Here is a 21422-nt window from a genome sequence, read left to right as displayed (position 1 = left end):
GCGTTGCAGGAAGATGTGTGGCACACTCTGGACGAGGAGGCGGCGTACCGCAGCCCGCCGCTGCTGGCGCTGCTGCCGCTCAGCGCGGGCGCCGCGGACGTGCCGCTCTCGCACAACGTCGCCGCGCTGGCCAGGCGACTCGTTGACAAGGTAATGGCTCAACCTACGTTGCAGGAAGATGTGTGGCACACTCTGGACGAGGAGGCGGCGTACCGCAGCCCGCCGCTGCTGGCGCTGCTGCCGCTCAGCGCGGGCGCCGCGGACGTGCCGCTCTCGCACAACGTCGCCGCGCTGGCCAGGCGACTCGTTGACAAGGTAATGGCTCAACCTACGTTGCAGGAAGATGTGTGGCACACTCTGGACGAGGAGGCGGCGTACCGCAGCCCGCCGCTGCTGGCGCTGCTGCCGCTCAGCGCGGGCGCCGCGGACGTGCCGCTCTCGCACAACGTCGCCGCGCTGGCCAGGCGACTCGTTGACAAGGTAATGGCTGCATCATCGCTTGCCAGCACGTCTAATTCATTCATCATCATCAACCGATGGCCGATGGGGCAGACGTGTTCTGGAGTGGAGACCGCGTATCAGCAAGCGCAGTGTGGGACGACCTCCAACCCGCTGGACTGACGACCTTAAGAAGATAGCGTGAAGTGGGTGGATGAGGAAGGCGGAGGATCGTGTGTGGTGGCGTGCTCTTGGGAAGGCCTATGTCCAGCAGTGGACGCAAATAGGCTGATTGATTGATTGATTGAACCGATAGATGGGGTTATTCAAGGGGCGGACCAACAAATTCCTAAAAGGCCGGCAACGCATCGGCGGCTCCTCTGGTGCTGCAAATGTTCATGGGCGGCGGTAATCACTTAATATCAGGTGATCCGCCTGCTCGTTTGCTCGCTATACCTATCTATAAAAAAAAAAAAAAGACGTCCACTACTGGACATAGATCACTTGTCCACACGCCACGGTCTTGCGCCGCCATCCAGCGACTCCATGTCTGTCCACCTAGGGGGGTCCGCCATCCAGCGACTCCATGTCTGTCCACCTAGGGGGGTCCGCCATCCAGCGACTCCATGTCTGTCCACCTAGGGGGGTCCGCCATCCAGCGACTCCATGTCTGTCCACCTAGGGGGGTCCGCCATCCAGCGACTCCATGTCTGTCCACCTAGGGGGGTCCGCCATCCAGCGTCTCCATGTCTGTCCACCTAGGGGGGTCCGCCATCCAGCGACTCCATGTCTGTCCACCTAGGGGGGTCCGCCATCCAGCGACTCCATGTCTGTCCACCTAGGGGGGTCCGCCATCCAGCGACTCCATGTCTGTCCACCTAGGGGGGTCCGCCATCCAGCGACTCCATGTCTGTCCACCTAGGGGGGTCCGCCATCCAGCGACTCCATGTCTGTCCACCTAGGGGGGTCCGCCATCCAGCGACTCCATGTCTGTCCACCTAGGGGGGTCCGCCATCCAGCGACTCCATGTCTGTCCACCTAGGGGGGTCCGCCATCCAGCGACTCCATGTCTGTCCACCTAGGGGGGTCCGCCATCCAGCGACTCCATGTCTGTCCACCTAGGGGGGTCCGCCATCCAGCGACTCCATGTCTGTCCACCTAGGGGGGTCCGCCATCCAGCGTCTCCATGTCTGTCCACCTAGGGGGGTCCGCCATCCAGCGACTCCATGTCTGTCCACCTAGGGGGGTCCGCCATCCAGCGACTCCATGTCTGTCCACCTAGGGGGGTCCGCCATCCAGCGACTCCATGTCTGTCCACCTAGGGGGGTCCGCCATCCAGCGACTCCATGTCTGTCCACCTAGGGGGGTCCGCCATCCAGCGACTCCATGTCTGTCCACCTAGGGGGGTCCGCCATCCAGCGACTCCATGTCTGTCCACCTAGGGGGTCCGCCATCCAGCGACTCCATGTCTGTCCACCTAGGGGGGTCCGCCATCCAGCGACTCCATGTCTGTCCACCTAGGGGGGTCCGCCATCCAGCGACTCCATGTCTGTCCACCTAGGGGGGTCCGCCATCCAGCGACTCCATGTCTGTCCACCTAGGGGGGTCCGCCATCCAGCGACTCCATGTCTGTCCACCTAGGGGGGTCCGCCATCCAGCGACTCCATGTCTGTCCACCTAGGGGGGTCCGCCATCCAGCGACTCCATGTCTGTCCACCTAGGGGGGTCCGCCATCCAGCGTCTCCATGTCTGTCCACCTAGGGGGGTCCGCCATCCAGCGACTCCATGTCTGTCCACCTAGGGGGGTCCGCCATCCAGCGACTCCATGTCTGTCCACCTAGGGGGGTCCGCCATCCAGCGACTCCATGTCTGTCCACCTAGGGGGGTCCGCCATCCAGCGACTCCATGTCTGTCCACCTAGGGGGGTCCGCCATCCAGCGACTCCATGTCTGTCCACCTAGGGGGGTCCGCCATCCAGCGACTCCATGTCTGTCCACCTAGGGGGGTCCGCCATCCAGCGACTCCATGTCTGTCCACCTAGGGGGGTCCGCCATCCAGCGACTCCATGTCTGTCCACCTAGGGGGGTCCGCCATCCAGCGACTCCATGTCTGTCCACCTAGGGGGGTCCGCCATCCAGCGACTCCATGTCTGTCCACCTAGGGGGGTCCGCCATCCAGCGACTCCATGTCTGTCCACCTAGGGGGGTCTACCAATGCTACGCTTTCCGCTGCGAGGAAGACATTCCATCACCTTGGGATCCCAATATCCTCAATGTCCTGCCCATTGCCACTGCAACTTCGCAACCCGCTGAGCTATGTCGATCATTCTGGTTCTTCTAAGGATCTCCAAGAGATACTCCAAGCGTAGCTCTCTCACCAAGCTGATCGAATCGGATCGAAGCTCGAAGCTCCCGAATAGCACGCTGAATGGCTTCTTCTTGTTCAGTAAGAACAACCAGTAGGTTATCACACCTCTAACTTTTAGGAGTTTTGTCAACAGGCGTCGTTGAAGGCACTGAACGAAGTGGCGCTGGTGGAAGTGGTGGCGCGCTCGATCCGCGCGGTGGGGCAGCAGGAGGCCGACTTCGAGGGTCGCGAGCTGCTGCTGGAGGACCTGTACGACCTGCTGTGCAGGGTCGCCGCCAAGGTGCTGGCCGGCAACCATAGCATGCAGGTGAGACTGTACTTACGACTACGACAGGGTTCATCTATGTATGAATGTGTATAAGTTTTTTATGCCTAACTTTTAAATGCCTGACCAGATTTTAATATATGGAGTATCGTTAAAATCCCTAAGTCTTTAAAAAAATTAACGCCGCGAAATAAAGATTATTTTTTATGAAAAATTCGCCATTTTAAATGTAATTTTAAAAAAATTAAGTTTTATCACGACTTTAAAACACTTTAAAGCTGGTGGCATAGATCGACGTCTATTGTGTGTGTGTGTGTTTGGCAGATGATAGTGGACATGCACCACATGCTGCGCTACGTGGAGTGCGCGGGCGCAGCGGGCGCGGGCGCGGACGTGCTGCCGGCGGGCGTGGTGGGCGCGGCGCGCGCGGCGCAGGCGGCGCTGTTCGCGGCGCAGCTCGACCACTTGGAGCACCGGCTGACGCGCCACCACCACCAGCCCAAGCTGACGAGTCTGCTGTCCACAGGTGAGCAAGTACCGAACGGGCGCCCTCCCGCGGTTCGGCCCATATAACCGCGAGGTTGGTGGGGCCATGGGAGGTGGTGGGCTGTCCACAGGTGAGGAGCAAGTACCGAACGGGCGCCCTCCCGCGTTTCGGCCCATATAACCGCGAGGTTGGTGGGGCCATGGGAGGTGGTGGGCTGTCCACAGGTGAGGAGCAAGTACCGAACGGGCGCCCTCCCGCGTTTCGGCCCATATAACCGCGAGGTTGGTGGGGCCATGGAAGGTGGTGGGCTGTCCACAGGTGAGGAGCAAGTACCGAACGGGCGCCCTCCCGCGTTTCGGCCCATATAACCGCGAGGTTGGTGGGGCCATGGGAGGTGGTGGGCTGTCCACAGGTGAGGAGCAAGTACCGAACGGGCGCCCTCCCGCGTTTCGGCCCATATAACCGCGAGGTTGGTGGGGCCATGGGAGGTGGTGGGCTGTCCACAGGTGAGGAGCAAGTACCGAACGGGCGCCCTCCCGCGTTTCGGCCCATATAACCGCGAGGTTGGTGGGGCCATGGAAGGTGGTGGGTTGTCCACAGGTGAGGAGCAAGTACCGAACGGGCGCCCTCCCGCGTTTCGGCCCATATAACCGCGAGGTTGGTGGGGCCATGGGAGGTGGTGGGCTGTCCACAGGTGAGGAGCAAGTACCGAACGGGCGCCCTCCCGCGTTTCGGCCCATATAACCGCGAGGTTGGTGGGGCCATGGAAGGTGGTGGGCTGTCCACAGGTGAGGAGCAAGTACCGAACGGGCGCCCTCCCGCGTTTCGGCCCATATAACCGCGAGGTTGGTGGGGCCATGGGAGGTGGTGGGCTGTCCACAGGTGAGGAGCAAGTACCGAACGGGCGCCCTCCCGCGTTTCGGCCCATATAACCGCGAGGTTGGTGGGGCCATGGGAGGTGGTGGGCTGTCCACAGGTGAGGAGCAAGTACCGAACGGGCGCCCTCCCGCGTTTCGGCCCATATAACCGCGAGGTTGGTGGGGCCATGGAAGGTGGTGGGTTGTCCACAGGTGAGGAGCAAGTACCGAACGGGCGCCCTCCCGCGTTTCGGCCCATATAACCGCGAGGTTGGTGGGGCCATGGGAGGTGGTGGGCTGTCCACAGGTGAGGAGCAAGTACCGAACGGGTGCCCTCCCGCGTTTCGGCCCATATAACCGCGAGGTTGGTGGGGCCATGGAAGGTGGTGGGCTGTCCACAGGTGAGGAGCAAGTACCGAACGGGCGCCCTCCCGCGTTTCGGCCCATATAACCGCGAGGTTGGTGGGGCCATGGAAGGTGGTGGGCTGTCCACAGGTGAGGAGCAAGTACCGAACGGGCGCCCTCCCGCGGTTCGGCCCATATAACCGCGAGGTTGGTGGGGCCATGGGAGGTGGTGGGCTGTCCACAGGTGAGGAGCAAGTACCGAACGGGCGCCCTCCCGCGTTTCGGCCCATATAACCGCGAGGTTGGTGGGGCCATGGAAGGTGGTGGGCTGTCCACAGGTGAGGAGCAAGTACCGAACGGGCGCCCTCCCGCGTTTCGGCCCATATAACCGCGAGGTTGGTGGGGCCATGGAAGGTGGTGGGTTGTCCACAGGTGAGGAGCAAGTACCGAACGGGCGCCCTCCCGCGTTTCGGCCCATATAACCGCGAGGTTGGTGGGGCCATGGGAGGTGGTGGGCTGTCCACAGGTGAGGAGCAAGTACCGAACGGGCGCCCTCCCGCGTTTCGGCCCATATGACCGCGAGGTTGGTGGGGCCATGGAAGGTGGTGGGCTGTCCACAGGTGAGGAGCAAGTACCGAACGGGCGCCCTCCCGCGTTTCGGCCCATATAACCGCGAGGTTGGTGGGGCCATGGAAGGTGGTGGGCTGTCCACAGGTGAGGAGCAAGTACCGAACGGGCGCCCTCCCGCGGTTCGGCCCATATAACCGCGAGGTTGGTGGGGCCATGGGAGGTGGTGGGCTGTCCACAGGTGAGGAGCAAGTACCGAACGGGCGCCCTCCCGCGTTTCGGCCCATATAACCGCGAGGTTGGTGGGGCCATGGGAGGTGGTGGGCTGTCCACAGGTGAGGAGCAAGTACCGAACGGGCGCCCTCCCGCGTTTCGGCCCATATAACCGCGAGGTTGGTGGGGCCATGGAAGGTGGTGGGCTGTCCACAGGTGAGGAGCAAGTACCGAACGGGCGCCCTCCCGCGTTTCGGCCCATATAACCGCGAGGTTGGTGGGGCCATGGAAGGTGGTGGGTTGTCCACAGGTGAGGAGCAAGTACCGAACGGGCGCCCTCCCGCGTTTCGGCCCATATAACCGCGAGGTTGGTGGGGCCATGGAAGGTGGTGGGTTGTCCACAGGTGAGGAGCAAGTACCGAACGGGCGCCCTCCCGCGTTTCGGCCCATATAACCGCGAGGTTGGTGGGGCCATGGGAGGTGGTGGGTTGTCCACAGGTGAGGAGCAAGTACTGAACGGGCGCCCTCCCGCGTTTCGGCCCATATAACCGCGAGGTTGGTGGGGCCATGGGACGTGGTGGGTTGTCCACAGGTGAGGAGCAAGTACCGAACGGGCGCCCTCCCGCGTTTCGGCCCATATAACCGCGAGGTTGGTGGGGCCATGGGAAGTGGTGGGTTGTCCACAGGTGAGGAGCAAGTACCGAACGGGCGCCCTCCCGCGTTTCGGCCCATATAACCGCGAGGTTGGTGGGGCCATGGAAGGTGGTGGGCTGTCCACAGGTGAGGAGCAAGTACCGAACGGGCGCCCTCCCGCGTTTCGGCCCATATAACCGCGAGGTTGGTGGGGCCATGGGAGGTGGTGGGTTGTCCACAGGTGAGGAGCAAGTACCGAACGGGCGCCCTCCCGCGTTTCGGCCCATATAACCGCGAGGTTGGTGGGGCCATGGGAGGTGGTGGGCTGTCCACAGGTGAGGAGCAAGTACCGAACGGGCGCCCTCCCGCGTTTCGGCCCATATAACCGCGAGGTTGGTGGGGCCATGGGAGGTGGTGGGTTGTCCACAGGTGAGGAGCAAGTACCGAACGGGCGCCCTCCCGAGTTTCGGCCCATATAACCGCGAGGTTGGTGGGGCCATGGAAGGTGGTGGGCTGTCCACAGGTGAGGAGCAAGTACCGAACGGGCGCCCTCCCGCGTTTCGGCCCATATAACCGCGAGGTTGGTGGGGCCATGGAAGGTGGTGGGCTGTCCACAGGTGAGGAGCAAGTACCGAACGGGCGCCCTCCCGCGTTTCGGCCCATATAACCGCGAGGTTGGTGGGGCCATGGGAGGTGGTGGGTTGTCCACAGGTGAGGAGCAAGTACCGAACGGGCGCCCTCCCGCGTTTCGGCCCATATAACCGCGAGGTTGGTGGGGCCATGGAAGGTGGTGGGCTGTCCACAGGTGAGGAGCAAGTACCGAACGGGCGCCCTCCCGCGTTTCGGCCCATATAACCGCGAGGTTGGTGGGGCCATGGGAGGTGGTGGGTTGTCCACAGGTGAGGAGCAAGTACCGAACGGGCGCCCTCCCGCGTTTCGGCCCATATAACCGCGAGGTTGGTGGGGCCATGGGAGGTGGTGGGCTGTCCACAGGTGAGCTATATGACGTAGGTACTAGCACAATGACTAGACTCATTGGTGACGGAGCGCTGACCAATTCTAAGCATCAAAGTCTGGAACATGGGCGCAAAGTTGGCCCAAGAATTTTTCGACCTGGTTCCTCCTTTACTTTCCTACTATCGTAACGCAAGGCATCGCCAAACTCTGCACCCGTACGTAGTTGAAATTTCACGGATACGTAAAAAGCGATTTGCCTCCTCGTTTTTAATCCGAACTGCTAGGATAAGGATCGTTTTCCCCCCTAATTTTAACAGTGGTACCTTCAAACCAAGAGTAAATAGGTATCTTATAACTAAGTGCGCTTTATCTTAGGCTGTATCATCATTTGCCATCAGCAGGTCTGATTGCAGCTAAGCGCTAGTCTATAAATTAATAACGAGCTGCGAAGCAATTCATGCTTTGGGCATCTTATTAACACGGCTTGTATTAATAGAGATGAGTGCTTATCACCCCCATGTTTGTGCCCTCAGTGCTGACGTCGGCGGTGGAGGGCGGGCTGTCGGGGCGCTCGGAGGCGGCCGAGCTGTCGGCGCGCCACGCCGCCACGCTGTCGCGCGCCGTGGCCTTCCTCGTCACGCGGCCGGAGAACGCGCCGCTGCAGCCCGAGGCTGACTTCTTCGACCGTCTGCTCAACACGCTGCTCATAGGTAACTAGCTGATCCGCCCCGGCCGAGCTGTCGGCGCGCCACGCCGCCACGCTGTCGCGCGCCGTGGCCTTCCTCGTCACGCGGCCGGAGAACGCGCCGCTGCAGCCCGAGGCTGACTTCTTCGACCGTCTGCTCAACACGCTGCTCATAGGTAACTAGCTGATCCGCCCCGGCCGAGCTGTCGGCGCGCCACGCCGCCACGCTGTCGCGCGCCGTGGCCTTCCTCGTCACGCGGCCGGAGAACGCGCCGCTGCAGCCCGAGGCTGACTTCTTCGACCGTCTGCTCAACACGCTGCTCATAGGTAACTAGCTGATCCGCCCCGGCCGAGCTGTCGGCGCGCCACGCCGCCACGCTGTCGCGCGCCGTGGCCTTCCTCGTCACGCGGCCGGAGAACGCGCCGCTGCAGCCCGAGGCTGACTTCTTCGACCGTCTGCTCAACACGCTGCTCATAGGTAACTAGCTGATCCGCCCCGGCCGAGCTGTCGGCGCGCCACGCCGCCACGCTGTCGCGCGCCGTGGCCTTCCTCGTCACGCGGCCGGAGAACGCGCCGCTGCAGCCCGAGGCTGACTTCTTCGACCGTCTGCTCAACACGCTGCTCATAGGTAACTAGCTGATCCGCCCCGGCCGAGCTGTCGGCGCGCCACGCCGCCACGCTGTCGCGCGCCGTGGCCTTCCTCGTCACGCGGCCGGAGAACGCGCCGCTGCAGCCCGAGGCTGACTTCTTCGACCGTCTGCTCAACACGCTGCTCATAGGTAACTAGCTGATCCGCCCCGGCCGAGCTGTCGGCGCGCCACGCCGCCACGCTGTCGCGCGCCGTGGCCTTCCTCGTCACGCGGCCGGAGAACGCGCCGCTGCAGCCCGAGGCTGACTTCTTCGACCGTCTGCTCAACACGCTGCTCATAGGTAACTAGCTGATCCGCCCCGGCCGAGCTGTCGGCGCGCCACGCCGCCACGCTGTCGCGCGCCGTGGCCTTCCTCGTCACGCGGCCGGAGAACGCGCCGCTGCAGCCCGAGGCTGACTTCTTCGACCGTCTGCTCAACACGCTGCTTATAGGTAATTAAAAACATTGAAACTGAAACTTATTCATTTTAATTTTTGATGATTTTTACGAATATATTTAAAAAAAAATTATATATAAGTACGTAATATGCCAAATTTTATAAACAATGGCGTCGTTTTGATGTTCTACTCTAAATTGAATTTAGTTTAGTTCTACATCTTTTTCTATTTAATTTTGCTAAAAAAGGATGGAGAAAGTGTATTGTAACCCTACTGCTACAGCGGCGGGCGGCGGCGAGGGCGGGTCGCGGCTGTTCGGCAGCGCGCAGGGCAGCTCGGCGCTGGGCGCGCTGTTCTGGTGGGCGGCCAGCCCGGCGGCGGCGGCGCGCCCGCTGCAGCCGCGCCTGCTGCGCGCGCTGTACCACGCGCCCGCCGCCGCGCTGCGCCAACTCGCGCCCAAGCACAAGGACCCCACGGCGCTCAGGAAGGTACCATACACGAATACAATATTATGTCTAACTCACGTTTTATTTTTATTTTTATTGTGAGCTAGAGTTGCGGTTGACGACGATCATCTTCTAAATATATAAAAGGAAAAGGTGACTGACTGACTGACTGACTGACTGACTGACTGACTGACTGATCTATCAACGCACAGCTCAAACTACTGGACGGATCGGGCTAAAATTTTGCATGCAGATAGCTATTATGACGTAGGCATCCGCTAAGAAAGGATTTCTGAAAATTCAACCCCTAAGGGGGTGAAATAGGGGTTTGAAATTTGTGTAGTCCACGCGGACGAAGTCGCGAGCATAAGCTAGTGCACAATAAAAAGCATCGATGAGGTTGGCACGATTGTCCTATTCACTTTGGCCTTGAAGGTATTCAAGTTATAGTTGGCGGGAAACAGACGCTGGAGGGGACTCCACGCCTTAGCGGTTCGTGTCAGAAACGTTGTATGAAAACTTGTCGTACGAGTAGATTGCATGTTTGATCTGTTCTGAGATTTGGAAATGGATGCTGATTAAGATAAATGACGTCTACATATTTTCGTCTTTCGGCTTAAAGCATACTTGGGTGCCTTTAAACATAAAGTATATACGTATCATCCCGAGGTTTATTGGGATGCTGATTTGCTAAATGATATCCATTTTCTTAAAGGTGTTCCGTGTTAATACACAATCTCGTGATACACGTGTCCATTTGTTTATCGTTTGCACGTGTTGGTCGTGGGCAGCTGTCGGTGTACCTGCTGTCGCTGGTGCAGCACGTGCACCTGCGCGCCGAGCGCGGCGGCGCGGACGTGGAGCTCGCCATCACGGACTGGGCGCGCGACTGGGCTGTGGGCGCGCAGGCCGAGCTGGCGGAGCGCGTGCGCGGGCCCGCGCTGCCCGCCGAGGCCGAGCGCCTGCTGCACGAGGACCGCCAGCGCTGGGCGCGCCAGCACGCCGGCGCCAGGACCAGGGCGGCTATCGGCAAGTGAGTAGCGCGCGCACTCACAGTGCGGGATGGCGCAAGCCGAGCTCGCACCTGATGTAACACCGACGACTGGTCGTTTGGCAGGTCCGTGTTCGGCAAGGAGGCGCAGGCGCGCTCGGCCACGGAGGCCGCGATGAGCGCGACGCGCGGCGTGGTGGAGACGCAGAACGGCGAGCGGAAGGCGTTCCTCGAGCACCTGCGGCGCGCGCACGCCCGCAGCGCCGCCGCCTGCGCGCGCTGGCAGACCATCGTCGACGCGCACACGCACGAGCTCGGTAACTCGTCAACATTATCTTTTTTCTATCCGTTGTGAAGAAAGCCGGTGATACATATGCTTGTTACTCACACGAAAGCATGCCAGTGTGCAGCAAAAACGAATTGCTCGCATGTGTATCGAGATTCTGCCGCTGTGCTTGACACTCAACCCACCAACCATGTCATCAAATGTTGTGATCTGCAGCGCAATAATAATCACTCGTGTCTTGCAGGAGTGTGGCACAACCCGCGCAGCTACCCGGCGGCGTGGCAGCTGGACAGCACGGAGGGGCCCGCGCGCGTACGCGTGCGGCTGAGGCGCGCGCATCTGCGCATACCGCCCAAGTTCCTGCAGCCCAAGTACAGATATAAGGCCGGTAAGTACATTCCTACGCATATCTGATTCGATAACGTTGTGCTGGGCAACAGAACAATGTGACATTTGGCTGAGTTTGCTGTGGGCTCTTCTCAGACATGGGCGCGTTTGGAACCCTCGTAGCTTTAGTTTTAAGTTTGCGTAATAATTATCACCACTATATCATACAAATCCAACAACTGACAATCGAAAAGAGTAATTTATTACCTATTTTGAATAAATCATTTGACTTTGACATCATACGAATTAAGCTTGAAACTCACAACGCCTATCTGCCGGTATTCTGCAGGATATACTTCGGAGAGTGTGCTGAGGAACTATTCGGTCGAATTCCCCTTTCGCCATTTTACCATCGGACTGCGACGATTCGTAAGGTCTCCCCTACATATTCGAAATTCCACGGACTCTTACGAAGGGATTGCTGAATTTTCAAAAATTTCTCATACGTTTATATTTATTTATTCCTCGTTTCTAACACGCACTGCTAGAATGAGGAATGCCCTTCCGGCTTTCGTTTTCTCCGCCGAACAAAAAGTCACGACGCATAACGACGTTTAAGCGTTCAAGTAACTCAGGCGCATCACTAAGACATCCCATTTTTGTTCTCCAATAGAGAGCGCAAAGTATCCGAGTCCGCTGCGCAACGTGATATGGGGCGGCGGGTCGGGCGACGTGCGCGGCGGGCTGGCGGCGCGCCTGCAGCTCAGCGAGACCGTGGCGCACATGGCGCGCGTCGTGCGCGTGTCCGTCGCGCACGAGACCTGCGGCGAGCTGCTGCTGACCGACAGGTAACACGTCATCCTCGACCCACGCCGGCTCACCACTGAGCACGGCTCTCTTCCCACAGTGAGAAGGGCTGACACTGCTCTCAACCACTACCTCTTGTAATATTGCAAGTGCGTCCCCAGATGCATCCACTTCATCCCGGAGGAGGGCTCGGGCGAGGGCGAGGAGAGCGCGTCGAGCTGGTCGCTGGGGGCGGTCGCCAAGGTGGCGACGCGGCGCTGGTGTCTGCAGGAGCGCGCCATCGAGCTGTTCCTGTGCTGCGGCCGCGCGCTCATGCTGGCCTTCGCGGACACTGCGGAGCGAGCGGCCTTCCTGGCGGCTTTGGGCCGAGCACATCTTCCTAACAAGTAAGTTCCAAGTCAAACGCTGGCGCATCGCTATTGTCCTAAGTAGGAAGTTTCAGAAATGTCTAAAGCGTTTCTTCAAAAACCAAAGAAAGAAAAACAATGTAGCCTGGAAAAATGTGAACACACCAACTCAGCAGTCTTGTCGCTCCTACCCCTAGTATATATTTTGTAAATCACAAAGCCAGATGCTCGCGAAGGTTATTAAAAATGAAACAATTTTATCTCTAAATATATGCAACTGCAGAACCCCAACACATTCCAGAATTTCTTTTGAGAGATGCATGTTTTTAAAAAGATTTCCATCGCCTTAAAGTGCTTCATAAATCATTGACTACAATTTTACCAAGGCTTTTAAGTAAGTTGAGTTTCCATTCTTCCCCACAGAACAGAGCAGGACAGCCTAGCAGAGGCCATGAATCAGTGGCGCAACGGCACCATCACCAACTGGGAGTACCTGATGATGCTCAACGGGCTCGCGGGCCGCTCCTACAACGACCTGATGCAGTACCCCGTGTTCCCCTTCATCATCGCCGACTACGCGTCCAAGATCCTCGACCTGGGCGACCCGGCCTCCTTCCGCGACCTCAGCAAACCCATGGCCGTGCAGAACAAGAACCGCGAGCAGCATTACATCAACACCTACAATGTGAGTATATTCATAACGACCAATCGTGAGTTTCCAGTTGGCACCACTCAAATGGAAACACACGTTGGAAGAGATGTGTCACACAAAATGTCAGTTATTTTTTATGCTGACTCGAAGCGCCCTTTATATTATATAATATGATGGCGTAAATCGTAATTTTGCTTCATCATGAAAACGTCGGTAGAAAGCCTCAGGGCATCAGGCGTACAACAGAAAGCTTGTTCCCGGCGTAGGACCTGAAGGCGGCGCGGCGCGACGGCTGCAGCCCGCTGCTGTCGCGGCAGCCGCACCACTACGCCTCGCTGTACTCCAACTCCGGTGGCGTGCTGCACTACCTGGTGCGACTGCCGCCCTTTACGGAACTGTTCCTCAATTATCAAGGTTTGTTTCTTTACGACACGACTAAATCACCCATTACGACACTTGAAAATAATAGTTTACTCCTGGGAATTTCTACTTAACTTCAGGGCAATTCCCATAAAGTTGAATTTTTGGCACGAAAAATTGTTTTAATGTTGAAGTGATTCTTCAGACAACAACTTCGACATGCCGGACCGCACGTTCCACTCGCTAGCGACGACGTGGCGCCTCATCACCAACGACTCGCCGACAGACGTCAAGGAGCTCATCCCCGAGCTCTTCTACCTGCCGGAGCTCTTCTATAATAACGAAGGTTGGTCTACTCACATTAATGTTGAAGTGATTCTTCAGACAACAACTTCGACATGCCGGACCGCACGTTCCACTCGCTAGCGACGACGTGGCGCCTCATCACCAACGACTCGCCGACAGACGTCAAGGAGCTCATCCCCGAGCTCTTCTACCTGCCGGAGCTCTTCTATAATAACGAAGGTTGGTCTACTCACATTAATGTTGAAGTGATTCTTCAGACAACAACTTCGACATGCCGGACCGCACGTTCCACTCGCTAGCGACGACGTGGCGCCTCATCACCAACGACTCGCCGACAGACGTCAAGGAGCTCATCCCCGAGCTCTTCTACCTGCCGGAGCTCTTCTATAATAACGAAGGTTGGTCTACTCACATTAATGTTGAAGTGATTCTTCAGACAACAACTTCGACATGCCGGACCGCACGTTCCACTCGCTAGCGACGACGTGGCGCCTCATCACCAACGACTCGCCGACAGACGTCAAGGAGCTCATCCCCGAGCTCTTCTACCTGCCGGAGCTCTTCTATAATAACGAAGGTTGGTCTACTCACATTAATGTTGAAGTGATTCTTCAGACAACAACTTCGACATGCCGGACCGCACGTTCCACTCGCTAGCGACGACGTGGCGCCTCATCACCAACGACTCGCCGACAGACGTCAAGGAGCTCATCCCCGAGCTCTTCTACCTGCCGGAGCTCTTCTATAATAACGAAGGTTGGTCTACTCACATTAATGTTGAAGTGATTCTTCAGACAACAACTTCGACATGCCGGACCGCACGTTCCACTCGCTAGCGACGACGTGGCGCCTCATCACCAACGACTCGCCGACAGACGTCAAGGAGCTCATCCCCGAGCTCTTCTACCTGCCGGAGCTCTTCTATAATAACGAAGGTTGGTCTGATGTTATTGTATATTCTGAGTGTGGTAAAGATAAGCTTCAAAGTTTTTAGCTGATTTCCAAAAAAAGATGTCTTCAATTCGGCGCGTATTTCTTTTTTTCTATGTATTACACGGATTTCTCTTAGACTTCTGGACCTGTGGGTGTATTTTTCATTAGAAGGTCTGATGATCCCATAAAAATATCTGGTTCCAACTCTTCTATTTCTGGAGAGTACTGCACTCTTAAGCCGTGGGGATTCAGGAGCAATTGATGCCCAATTTATTTTGTAATTGAACTTCAAGTCCCAACTCCTTAACTCTCATGCTGCAGGGTACTGCAATGCTAAACCGTGGGGATTCAGGAACTGTTGATGGTGAATTGATTTTATAGATGCAGGATGTTGCACTTCTAGGATGTCTGCACGGTACTGCATTTGTGAACAGGAACTGTATGATGCTGAATTGGTATGGTATGGTATTGTAGGACCCAAGCAGACTTGATAATTGAACTCCAACGAACGAACTTAAACGAGTTCCAGCTTTAATTAGTTCGAAGTCGGGAACTGTTTATGGTGAATTGATATTGTGGATACAACAGACTTTATCATTGAGCATTGACCAGGAGTTTGACTTGACACCTGAGTTTTGACCAGTTGTATGTCTATATCAGGTCTGGAGCTAGGCGTGCGGCAGTGCGGCCTCCGAGTGGACAACGTGGAGCTGCCGCAGTGGGCGCCCGACGCGCGGCTGTTCACGCTCGTGCACCGCCAGGCGCTGGAGTCCCCCCTGGTGACGGAGCGCCTGCCGCTGTGGATCGACCTGGTGTTCGGCTACAAGCAGACCGGCCAGCCTGCCATCGACGCCATCAACGTGTTCCCGGCCTGCGTGAGTTGCTCTTCTCGCCTGACCTATGTCTGGCTCTGGTGTGAACTGGTTCCCAATCAAATCCACACGCTTATAATAATTTTGATGATAGTGTTTTTACCTACACTTCAAGGAAATTTCTAAATAATTGGCTTTTAGTGACAATTTTTGGTAAGTTTCAATAGATATCAAAAATGATTTAGAAATCCCCGGGCTTCGTGTACAAATTTACTGAGAGTGGGCATTACTGGCGTGATTGTTGCAGACGTACTACGGGTTCGACCCGTCGTCGCTGGAGGAGGAAGTGGACCGGCTGGCGGCGGCCGCCATGGTGCGCACGTACGGGCAGGCGCCGCGCCAGCTGCTGCGCGCGCCGCACCCGCAGCGTGCGCCCGACCTCGCGCACCGACATAAGCAGGTACAGCAAAAAATTGTTTTATTCGTGTACAAAAAAGATACAATTACTTATAGATCAGTTCTAACATATCCTGCCGTTGAAACAATTGGATTTTTGGGAGTTACACCCCCTAAGCGATTTTTTAAAATCTTGTAAATGAGAAGAGTTTCGTTTAAAACTTGTTTAGGGGCGACCTGAGGAGTTGAGGGTAACGGAAGTAACGTGAACGTTCTTTCCGTCCGTATTGACAACGCTCGCCAAACAGAACAGCTAGTTCGCTGCCAGTGTCATACTCTACAAACTCTATTTTTATTTCCTACATGATCTTGACGAATGTTTTTTCAACGTGGAACCTTGCGCACGTTTAGTTTAACTTGAACCGTGAGTACAGGTTCCAATTAGTAATGTGTTTGTATTGGGTGGGCGCGGGCAGGCGCACGTGTGCGCGGGCGCGGCGGGCGCGCGCTGGGGCCGCTACTGCGGGTCGCCGGAGCGCGCGGCGCCGACGGTGAGCGCGCGGCGCGTGTGCGCGGGCGCCGCGCGCCTGCAGGCGCTGGCGCACCCGCGCGCCGTCGCCGTGTGCCCGCCCTCGTGCGCGCTGTTGCTGCGCAGAGGTACGTGCATCACTTTTTTTGAAGCAAGGTTTCTTATAGCATGTTATATACTTGAATGCCGTATTTTGTCTTCATCTTTGGTAGTTTTATGTAACGACTTAGAGACGATCTGAGAAGCGCAAGCGAGTAGCGCGACCATATAAATGGGTAAATCTTTTTAAAACTGCGAAAAATATGATAATAGATCCTCATTCACTCTCCTTGCAGCAGTACAAAAAAATGCTGCATCAGTATATTGATGCAGCATTATAAACTCGTATGCTTCTTCGTAATTTTTCTTATTTTTCTTGTTTTATGTAATATTTAGTATTTAATATGTAGTACTATTGTAAATTGCAGTGTTTTTATTTTTTATTTTTTCATATTTGTATTTTTAGCTTTAAGTTAACTGGTAATCCCGCACTTGCAAGCTTTTAAAATGCATGCCGGTTTGCCAGTAATTGCCACTCTAAATTTTTTCTCTGTGAATTGTAATTGTTATTTTATAAAATGTGTACTATCTGTTGGCAAACCAATAAAATAAAATAAAATAAAAAGATAAAAATGAAACAAATGCAAATATGTCTGCAAATACCGAATTAGAATTGGAACAGTCAGCACATTTCATAAACGTGGCCACCATTACCATACACAGTACACACGCACATTATTGTGATCCTCACAGACGAGTGGTCGTGTGCGGGCGACAGCGACGCCGCGGCCAGCGGCAACAACGGCGAGTCCGTGGTGGCCGTGACGTGGGCGCACGCCGACCACGCCGTGCGCGTGCGGCGCCGCCGCGACCTGCCGCCCGACACGCTGCTGCACGTGCCGCCGCTCGAGCAGGTGAGCACAGCGCCGCTTGACGACTTGTGTGGCCGGCGGGCGGCGGCAATCATACCACTGTTCCACACACTTGCGTTAACCGGAATGGTCGAGGCGAATATAGGTTGTTTTTAATAATCTTGCGGAAACTTGTTCTCTTTCCGAACAGGGAGGACTATTCGCTTTCACAGAATGTCGTGTCTGCTGGTGATTTGCCAGACTTATTTAAAAAAACCGGCCAAGTGCGAGTCAGGCTCGCACACTGAGGGTTCCGTACTACAGTCGTATTTTTTCGACAATTTGCACGATAATTCAAAAACTATGATGCATAAAAATAAATAAAAATCGGTTTTAGAATGCACAGGTGAAGCCCTTTCATATGATACCCCACTTGATATAGTTATCTTACTTCGAATATTGAAAATACTAATTATTAGTTCATGACCACAATTTAATTTTTTTGTGTGATCTAACCCTAAATTCACGGTTGTCAGATTTTTCCCCTAAAGCCAGCTATAAGACCTACCTACCTGCCAAATTTCATGATTTTAAGTCAACGGGAAGTACCCTGTAGGTTTCTTGACAGACAGACAGACAGACAACAAAGTGATCCTATAAGGGTTCCGTTTTTCCTTTTGAGGTACGGAACCCTAAAAATTGGTAAACATTCGCAGTATCCTGAATAGTGTGGATAGTTGATTTGCCAAACGCCGGACTCTCATAGCCCGAACTGAGTGTGGGTGTGCAGTGCAAGCGTGCGTGCAGGTGACGGCGGGGTGCGGCTGGAGCGGCGGCGGCGGCTGGGGCGCGTCGGGCGCGCTGGGCCTGTCGTCGGGCCGCGTGCTGGCGCTGCGTGCGGGCGCGCGCCCCGCCGCGCACGCGCTGCACGCGCACCGCGCGCCCATCGCCGACGTGGTGCTGTGTCCGCGCGCCAGCTTGCTCGTCACCGCCAGCATCGACGGCCTCATCGTGCTGTGGGACCTCAATGAGTGAGTACACAGCCTATAGCATATTCAGCGAGACTATAATAGGGAACGAACTTAATCATTACTTTTTTCCAGATTAACGTACATCCGGACATTACCGAACCGAGACATGCTGCGCGTGCGCTGCGTGGCCGTTAGCGAGACGCTCAGCGACGTGGCCAGCGTGCACGACCTCGTGGCCCGCGACGCCGGCGACGCGGCCGCGCCCAGCGCCGCCGCCGCCACCATCGGCAACGCCAACGAGGACCAGCACTCTGAGGACTACGAGTACGAGCGCGACGCCAGCCACAAGTACAAGTCGCTGGTGCGAGTGCACACTGTCAACGCCAAGTTTGTCGGTGAGTGCTGTACGGCGTGTGTACAAGAGCGTGTCGACATGTCGCTAGTCGCGGAACATATTTCATACAAATACCAGTTAAGTCGCGGCGACACGTCTTTTTTAATTAATAAAAATAGCCATCAAGAGTTTTGAAAGAGAACATGTATGGTGAAAGGGGTCTCTTTAGCGACAAACGCACAAACTTGTGTTTTTGATAGGTTAAATTGCACAAGGCTATCTGAATCTCATTCTGACACTAGGTATCTACTGTCAAGGCCTGCTTCTATGTCGGACACGAGTTCGGCTCTACAGTCCTCCAGCACTGTGCGAGAAAGCCTTGTAACATGTAAATAAATAAATGTGTGTTGTTTCGGATTGACTATGCTGCGTATAGGCCCTACTGGCCGCTACAGCGTCACCGGGATGTTTCGCAGCCATAAGTATATAGTAGAAGGAAGGTTACGAAGGTGTGTCACTTGCGCAGGCAGCGCGAAGGTGGCGGAGCTGGTGACGTGCGCGTGCTACTCCAACGCGGCGGAGGGCGTCAGCGTGAACTGCGTGGCGCTGGGGCTGGCCACCGGCGCCGTGCGCCTGTACTCCTCGTGGGACCTGCGCCCGCTGGGCTACATCCCGCCGCCCTCCCAGCCGCAGCCGCTGCTCAGGTATATATTCATCATCAACCGATAGACGTCCACTGCTGGACATATGTAGGTCTCTTGTAGGGACTTCGGGTCACATATATTTGTTGTTCCTCGGCAGCATAACGTACAGCTCGGACTCGCAGCTGCTGTTCGCGTGCCACGCGGACGGCGCCGTGCTGGCGTGGGAGAGCGGCGACGCGGGCGCGCGCGCGGCGCCCGTGCGCATCCTGCCCGCGCACGCGCTGCTGTGAGCCTCTGCGTCAACCGACGGACACTACATAAACTTGCAGTCTGAACAAACTATTTTAGTAATACTATGAAAGTTTTCAGTTATGAAGTTAAGTTAGAAAGAGGAAAATGGAAAAACATCGTAGCAAAGATCATATCAAAAGGGAGCCACGATCCTCAAAATTGAGGGAGCGACGCAGGAAGAAGATGAATGTTTTCAAACATATTGGTTAAAATTGATCTAACACTTTCAATGCGAAATTAGTAACGATTATGAAGTCCAGCATTTCTATTATACAAAAACACATTCCGCTAGTTTTGGTGAAAAAAATTAAATTTAGTGTCGTTTTAACAGGTCCTAAAGTCTGAGCAGAGTCAAAGTACGCTCTACTATAGATTTAAGTCTCGGAACTCAGAGCTCAGATGCGTCGGATAAAAATAACTCTGGAAGACAGTGGAATAAATATGCCTGCACATGATTACTTAACCCAGTGCGGGAAGCAAAAGTTGACTGACGAACCAATAGCGCGGCTGCACAAACGCCGCCGCCTGGCGGGTCTCACTTCGTAGTGACCAAATAGATCGGTCTATCAACCACGGTTCAAACCAGAGTTGTTTTAAACTGACACCGTGTGTTTGTATGTAATGTGTGTGGCAAATTAAACATATTTTGTACAGGGTATGATTCTAAAACTTATTTCTCAATGAAATTTCAATTAAGTATACTTATGCTTGTAAAAAGAATAATTATATTTTTGGATTTATACGTAACAAATTATTCCTGATTATTTATTAGTATTTTATGAACTATTCTTAAGGATAAATTAAATATAAACTGTTCTATTTATATATAGATTTATTTAAATTAAATATGAATTGTATTTTTCCATTTAAACAAGATTTTATTTCAATATTATCAAACCAAATCTACCTACAAAAATCTCGCCTGATAATTAAATTAACTATAGCCAAGACATGGTGCTGTTTCGGCTAAACACCGATCTTAAACTGACAGGTGTAAAGTAGTGTCGTCCTTTTCTCAATGTTGCTTGCTGAAAAGGATAGTTGCTCAGCTCATATAGTACATGTATCATAACTTGTCAATTTAGTTAAGCATTTACAACCAAATCTGCACCATTTAGTGGATAGTGTGAGTCCAACTTAATAATAATTTGCGTACATTACACGCCAGAAAGTAATGTACATCGACCCTTAGAATTAGATAGCAGATTTGTAGAGCGTTGTCTCTGTCGTTGAGACCGACAAAACGTCATATAGGTATGAGTGACAGAGTCAACGCTCTACAAAGCCGAAATGTCATTGTAAAGGCCGATGTACATTAGTTTCTGCCGCGTACTGTAAATGTTGAGCGATAGGTGTTGTCTTCCGATGAATATTGATGCTGTATGTAAGAATATAATACCTAATATTGTAAGTAGTTGTAGTGTAAGTATAGTTTTATCCCATTCCTCTTCTTGCCAAATGGTAACTAATTGTTCCAATTAACGCTAGTTTTAATAATTAAAAAGTAATTAAACTTTAATCAAACAAATAACATATCACAAAGGGTAAGCTTTTTATTTGTCTTTTACTTCGTTTAATCATGCCTGATTTTTCAATCGCAAAAATAATATTTTTAATGGAAAAAGTTATGTATTTATTCCTTACATTTATTGAGTACATTTTGGTTATTGAAAAATCGGTCCATAAACAAACTTCACCTATTATATGTAAGAATATTGTAAATAGTAATGAAACGTAATGTATTTTAATAAACATTTATGAGGCAATAATGTAAGTGAATTATTATATTTTATGATTATATTCGATATTTTTAATATTAAAATATTAATGTAAATAAAGACATGCGTTATCATTCCAATAAATTGCCAAAAATGCTCAATCGGGTTTAACTATTAGCTAAAGATTGGTCTTCTAAAAAATAGGCTTCAAATAAGATATTTCTATGTGCACATTATGGCACGTGCTGTGCTGCGGTCAAATAGACATTTATAAATCGTTTTCGTTACCTATATATTTTGCAAGTAATTTTTTTTTCTGAACGTTACTCGTCAAAACATCGAAATGCAATAAATTAGAATTAAGTACCTACATATCTATTTGAAAACTTGTATTGATGATAATTTTGTTGTGGTATTGTTAAAGTTGGAAATAAATATTTTAACCTTTTATTTGCATTTTATTTAAATCTCATAACTAATACTTACTTTATGTTAGTGAATAGTTAGTTAGTTAATGTTTTAGTTATAATTTAATGTTGT

General features: G+C 53.9%; 1 protein-coding gene across 1 annotated transcript in view; it reads left to right on the top strand.

The window, feature by feature from the left end:
- The window catches only part of mv (lysosomal-trafficking regulator mauve), a 96186-nt gene extending 74858 nt beyond the window's left edge, over positions 1 to 21328 (top strand). Inside the window, exons 35-55 of the mRNA XM_069500343.1 lie at positions 10 to 150; positions 2939 to 3112; positions 3395 to 3596; positions 7663 to 7839; positions 9125 to 9330; positions 10080 to 10321; positions 10406 to 10596; positions 10810 to 10953; positions 11566 to 11740; positions 11861 to 12085; positions 12470 to 12731; positions 12965 to 13112; positions 13264 to 13404; positions 14958 to 15172; positions 15417 to 15569; positions 15982 to 16162; positions 16827 to 16987; positions 17732 to 17955; positions 18028 to 18290; positions 18756 to 18933; positions 19031 to 21328. Of these exons, the coding sequence (XP_069356444.1) occupies positions 10 to 150; positions 2939 to 3112; positions 3395 to 3596; positions 7663 to 7839; positions 9125 to 9330; positions 10080 to 10321; positions 10406 to 10596; positions 10810 to 10953; positions 11566 to 11740; positions 11861 to 12085; positions 12470 to 12731; positions 12965 to 13112; positions 13264 to 13404; positions 14958 to 15172; positions 15417 to 15569; positions 15982 to 16162; positions 16827 to 16987; positions 17732 to 17955; positions 18028 to 18290; positions 18756 to 18933; positions 19031 to 19163 (3936 nt within the window). The 3' untranslated portion in view covers positions 19164 to 21328. The remainder of the gene's footprint in view (positions 1 to 9; positions 151 to 2938; positions 3113 to 3394; positions 3597 to 7662; positions 7840 to 9124; positions 9331 to 10079; positions 10322 to 10405; positions 10597 to 10809; positions 10954 to 11565; positions 11741 to 11860; positions 12086 to 12469; positions 12732 to 12964; positions 13113 to 13263; positions 13405 to 14957; positions 15173 to 15416; positions 15570 to 15981; positions 16163 to 16826; positions 16988 to 17731; positions 17956 to 18027; positions 18291 to 18755; positions 18934 to 19030) is intronic.
- Positions 21329 to 21422: the final 94 nt, after the last annotated feature.

Source organism: Maniola hyperantus, chromosome 8, assembly GCF_902806685.2.
Source record: "Maniola hyperantus chromosome 8, iAphHyp1.2, whole genome shotgun sequence".
NCBI classification, from domain to species: Eukaryota; Metazoa; Arthropoda; class Insecta; order Lepidoptera; family Nymphalidae; genus Maniola; species Maniola hyperantus.
The sequence above is the reverse complement of the archived record's forward strand: the minus strand, read 5'-3'. Positions and strand labels throughout refer to the sequence as shown.